Source organism: Benincasa hispida, chromosome 1 (assembly GCF_027475165.1).
Source record: "Benincasa hispida cultivar pf3 chromosome 1, pf3_genome.v1.1, whole genome shotgun sequence".
Lineage (NCBI taxonomy): Eukaryota > Viridiplantae > Streptophyta > Magnoliopsida > Cucurbitales > Cucurbitaceae > Benincasa > Benincasa hispida.
Window position 1 is genome coordinate 14,276,181 of NC_143478.1, and position 5,485 is coordinate 14,281,665.

The 5,485-nt window shown below is 33.4% G+C and overlaps 1 protein-coding gene across 1 annotated transcript; it reads right to left on the reverse strand.

Annotated features, from left to right (window-relative positions):
- Positions 1 to 1,243: 1,243 nt before the first annotated feature.
- On the reverse strand, positions 1,244 to 5,205 carry LOC120089562 (protein NRT1/ PTR FAMILY 5.2-like). The gene is made up of 4 exons (XM_039047030.2): positions 4,591 to 5,205; positions 2,745 to 3,310; positions 2,118 to 2,393; positions 1,244 to 2,035 (listed from the first exon to the last, which is right to left on the reverse strand). Exons 1-4 carry the CDS (start codon positions 4,954 to 4,956, stop codon positions 1,390 to 1,392), a joined length of 1,854 nt encoding a protein of 617 aa, XP_038902958.1. The 5' UTR covers positions 4,957 to 5,205; the 3' UTR covers positions 1,244 to 1,389.
- Positions 5,206 to 5,485: the final 280 nt, after the last annotated feature.

Below are 5,485 nucleotides of genomic sequence, written 5' to 3' on the forward strand. Positions count from 1 at the left end.
AATTACAACTTCATGAAATATAAGTTTTAGATTTGACGATTTCGTTCTGGAATAATTTGGTGAAGAGAACTTTTTGTGGAGTTATAAACAAATCAAATTTGGTGGTGAAGATATTTTTGTGTGAATATTTTTTTATTAGTGGTTTTTTGATAAATTAAATTTTTTGTAAATAAATTTAGGTGGATAATTTTTGGTGAATTAATTTGGTAGGTTGGTTGTTGAAATTGGAAGTGAGAATTTAATAAGGGATAAGAGTAATTGGAATTTTTTGTGTGAATAATTTTTGGATAAATTAATTTTTTGTAAATAAATTAAGGTGGAGAATGTGAATTAATTTGGTAGTTTGGTGATTGAAATTAAGACTAATTGTACAACCAATATTTATCATGCTTACATCATTTACATCATCAAGTGGTTAAAAAAAAACTTGTTTTTCAAAGAGGGGTAAAAAATACAATGACAAACTTTCAATGGGCCATTTTCTCCAATTTTCTCATTACAAATTGGTTCTAGTTTGGAGGAAACCTAGCTAGTATTTTGAAGCATGCGAGTAATAATCATTTCAAGAACTTTGACGATTGATTTGAGTTTCCTTTCTCAAGTAATTGAAAGGTTGAATTCTTAGGATCTTGTTCAAATTTGAATTTCTTACTTACCTTGTTGAGTACAATTATCATAGTCAAGAGCTCAAGGCACGACGATGAAACAACTGATGAAAGCCTCTTTTGCGGCTTGTTTAATGGTTCTTCTTGTCGGAGAATGCTCTAGGGTTTTCCATTAGACGATTTGAGAAGAATTTTGATAGATTGAAAAGGCTTATCATCACTGTATGCTTTTGTTTTCGTTGTCCTTATACTTTCAAAATATCCATAGTTTCTGTACATTTAATAAACAATAATGATCCTCCAGTTTCATTTTTCTTCTAGTTTTAGAGATTGAAATGATCAATTTTTAAAAGTACAAAGAACCAATATATCGTCACAGGTTGGCTTAGTGGTCGATAAGTGTCATAGATTTAATAAATGACTTAGAGAGTATGAGTTCAATATATGGTGGTCATCTACCTAAGATTTAATATCCTATGAATTTTTTCAGCACCCAAATGTTGTAGGGTCAAGAGGGTTGTTCAATAAAATTAGTGGAGGTGCATATAAGTTGGCCCAAACACTCATGCATATTATAAAAAAAATAAAAAAAAATACATGAACCAAAATAAACTAAATTAAAAGTATAGGGACCAAAATGAACCAAAATCCATAATAAAATGGACAAAAGTAGTAATTAAACATCAAACCTTTACATTGTCAAAAATTCTATGCATTCCCAAATTTGAAAGGGCCAAGCTGTGGATATACCTTAATCTCAATGTTTCCAGCTAAAATTTGTAATCTAAAACAAATTGAAGGGTGGCAAGGGCCCCCTTCCTTCATCGGCTCTGCCCCTCGTCATAGCTGATTTTTCGTTTAGGTTGGATGCCTTGAGTTTATCAGTCAGCACCTTTATTGAATCAGATACTTCTGCTTTGTACACGTACATTTTGGACATGAGCAAGAAGAGGAAGAAGTTGATGGTACTAAGCACTGCCAAAAACCCATAGTAGTAGTCAAGATGAGAAGCATTCAAGTTGTTGTTGATCCATCCATTGCCATGTTTCTTTGTAAGATGAGAAACTGTTGAAAGAAGAAAACTACTTAGGAAGTTTCCAATTCCAAGCGAAGTCATCGAATACGAAGTGCCTAAACTCTTCATGCTTTCTGGTGCTTGATCATAAAAGAATTCAATCTTTGCTACTTCTGAAAATGCATCAGCAACTCCCACAAGCATGAACTGAGGAAGGAGAGTGAAAATGGTCAGGGGGAGTTGTTCTTCATTTTTTTCCAACCCATTTTTTCTAGCAACATGGAGTCTATGCCTTTCAACCAAAGATGCAATTGTCATTATCAAGATATGGAGAATCATCCCAATTCCCAATCTTTGTAACATTGTGATTCCTCTTGGATTGTTAGTTAATCTCTGCATTATCTTGACGAAGAACCTTCAAGAAAGAAGACACCAGGTTAATGGTAACACAAGAAGTCGTATGACTTGTAGCATTGGCAATAATTTTTTTAGCAAACCTGTCGTAGATGATGACACTGACTAGCATGGAGATGGTAACAAAAGCAGTTAAACTTGCAGGAGGGATTTGAAAGTGGCTACCGACGCTTCGGTCGAGGGTCCTGCCTTGCTTGATGAAAAGGGTCTGTGCCTGTGACAACATTGTGCTTGGAATGAATGTGCATATCAGAATTGGGATCATTCTCAACATCTGTTTTGTCTCCTCCACTTGAGTCACTGAACATAGCTTCCATGGATGAGTTGAGCCTGTTCTTATGGCAGCCTTGTTGAGGAACCTGCATATGCAGTGAAGAAATACAATCTCATTGAACCCCCCATATTGCACCTATGCCAATTCAGTAATCCCAAGATGTTCTACATCCATAAACACTTCAGAACCAAGTTCTAACTAAATAAAACTACTCTGATTTATACAAATTGGGCTTTTTATTCACTTTGCATATAAATCTCTGTACTTTTCTTTTGATTTCACCTAAAATAGCTCGTGTCAATGTATCTTTCCTACTTTTGATCATTGTGTGACTATGTTTGGATCTGAACACAAACGAACACGGTGATGTTAACAGGTATGTAACAACAATAATTTAGCAGCTAATGCAAGTGATTCTAATTTTAGAGATAGTAACCTCAAGGATGGAGTGGAATCAATCCTGAAAGTTCCTTGCTTAGTGTACTCCTCAAGCTGAAGCTCATGGAGTTGCCTAGGGTCATAAGGAAGAGGCTGCCTCCAATTCCAAGCAGTAGCTACAATGACCTTAGCCATCCTGATGAAAGGGCTTCCAGTGGGGAGCTTGTGCCTGTAAAAAGGTGTGCCTGCAGCAAATATGAGAATGGCTATTGCAAGGCCTACAGTGGGAATGCCATATCCCAAGCTCCATCCTACATTCTCTTGTATGTAAACAAGAGTGGTGGTGGCAAAGAGAGTGCCAAAGAAAATGCTGAACATCCACCAATTGAAGAAGGATAACTTCTGGGCCTTCTCTTCGGGATGGAAGTCGTCGAACTGGTCGGCTCCGATTGTCGAGATGTTTGGTTTGGTTCCACCCGTGCCAAGAGCCAATATGTAGAGTGCAGTGAAGAAGACAGCGAGTTGTAGCCTGGAGGTCTGCTTGCAATGTTCTGCGTTTGCATCCAAACATGGATGGGGCTTTAGGCTTGGCATGGACACTGCCAGTGTTAGAAGAGACATTCCCTGTGAAATGAATGATGTGTTTTCTCCTATTAGAGTTCAGAGCAGTTTTGTTATCAAATGAAACTGTGATTAGTTTTTGAAGAAAAAATTGGCGAATGATTTTTGGGCAAATTGCTCATCAACTCTGTTTTTGCCATTACCTAAAAAGTGTATGTTAGCAACGGTATAGGAGATCTAACGAGTAGAAATCAATATTAATTTCAAAGAAAATGATATTACGGAAGTTTAAACACAATATCTATTCTGATATCAGGTTAAATCACCCACTAATTTTAAATTTTAAATTTATAGTGCTGTGAATTTAATTATTTCTCTGTATTAGTTATCATTTCTGATCAGAAAATACTAACCTTGGAAAAATAAATACTAGTTCAAATCTTCTAATGAAACATACATCATCACATTCTTTTCCTTCCTCAATGCCATGAAACTTCTTTCATTTTTCTCACCATTTTCTTTTGGACACTTATGTCTCTTCTCTACCTTCCTCTCTCACTTATATTTCAATTTTTTCTCTCTCTTTATCTTCAACGTGAGAAACTTCTTAATTTCACATTGGCTAATTCTTCATGCACATGTCACACACGAAGCCTAATAGACAAAAGTCATAATTGAATTACCTATGATCCTGTTTATAATTATACAAATGCAAGGGATTGATAACAATTTTGTTTTAAATTTTTTATTTTTAAAATCTATATTTATTATCTCCTAAATTTCATACTATGCTGTTTTTCTTGAAAAAAAAAATTATAATTTTTAATCAAATTCTAAAAACGATTTTTTAGAAAAGATTGAGTGATAACAAAAGCAATTACTATTTATAACTCAATTTTTAAAAACTAAAAACTATAAGAATTAAAAGCTTGTGGTCTTTACCATAGATTTAGTTCTAGTTTATATAATTTTTTCATTATTATTTTTTAAAATCTTAAGAGTATTTAAAAACGCTATTAATAGTAACCCAATAATACTAATTCGAATTTGTGAGAAAATTAGCTTTTTAGTTAACCAAAAATTTTTGACAAGTCAAAAATATATATGTTAATAAAAGAAAAACATTTTGTTGGGAGATTAGTTGAATTTTGGTAATGATTTTTTTTTTCTTTTTCTTTTGATCAAATTGGAATATGGATGTTATGTCTAAATTTTGTCATTTATTTAAAAAATATTCCTATTTTTTCAAAAAATGGTAAAATAATTATTAACCTTTTATAAATATATTGAAAAAAAAAATGATTGAATGAGATGCTCATAAGGTAACGTAGTTGAATACATACAACAAGGCAGATGAAGGAGGCAACGATGAAGGTGCGGTAACGACCGAGATGGGCATCGGCGATGTAGGCGCCAAAGATGGGAGTGATCCAAACAGTTGCAGTCCAGTTGGTGACGTTGTTAGAGGCAGTGACAGTTCCTTGATGAAGCTTATCCGTCAAATAAGTAATAAGATTGGAGGAGACGCCGTAGTACGCCGTCCGCTCGAACACTTCGTAGACGACGATGAAGAAACAGGCTGACCAACGACCTCTGTGGGATCGACGGACGGGATTGCCTTTCAAATCCACGCTTCCGTCTTTGCTGTAATCATCCTCAACCCCAAACCTTTCTTCTACAAAAGGATATGATCTTTCGCTTACTCTCATTATTATTCAATATTGTTCCTTTCCTTTCAACCTTCTCTCTTTTACCATCACAAATCCCTCACAATATCCACACATATATATATGAAATCAATTCTTAATGAAGTGAGAGGATTTTGTCGGAAATAAACTAATGTTTTCATTAGAGAATAAAACAGCGGGATTAGTTTTTATTTGATTCAGTTTATTGTTGATTCAGTTATTAATTCTTTACTTTTTTTTTCCTTCCAATTTTCCTTAGGTCTTTTTGTTATTTTCAAATTAAAATTAGGTATTTTTTTTATATATAGATTGAAATTTAACATTTTTCTCTTGGTCTTTTTCTAAGGGACCGTTTGATTTAAAGTTTTATGCTGGAATAAGATATCTGGAAATAAAAAATGATTATATTTATAAACAAAAATTGTATTTGTAGATTAATAATTTAAAGAATAAACAATATTAAATATATCAATAAAAAGTTAATTACGAATTAATAATAATTTTAATTATAAATATTTGAAGACTAAGTAATTTATAATTAAAATTAACC

What these genes read in the sequence shown, in the direction of transcription:
- LOC120089562 (XM_039047030.2), bottom strand. Translation starts at nt 4,956, where the DNA reads ATGAGAGTAAGCGAAAGATCATATCCTTTTGTAGAAGAAAGGTTTGGG. An exon ending in GATTCCACTCCATCCTTGAG is followed by an intron (nt 2,394 to 2,744) that starts GTTACTATCTCT and finishes CTGCATATGCAG; the next exon opens with GTTCCTCAACAAGGCTGCCA. An exon ending in AGTGTCATCATCTACGACAG is followed by an intron (nt 2,036 to 2,117) that starts GTTTGCTAAAAA and finishes TCTTTCTTGAAG; the next exon opens with GTTCTTCGTCAAGATAATGC.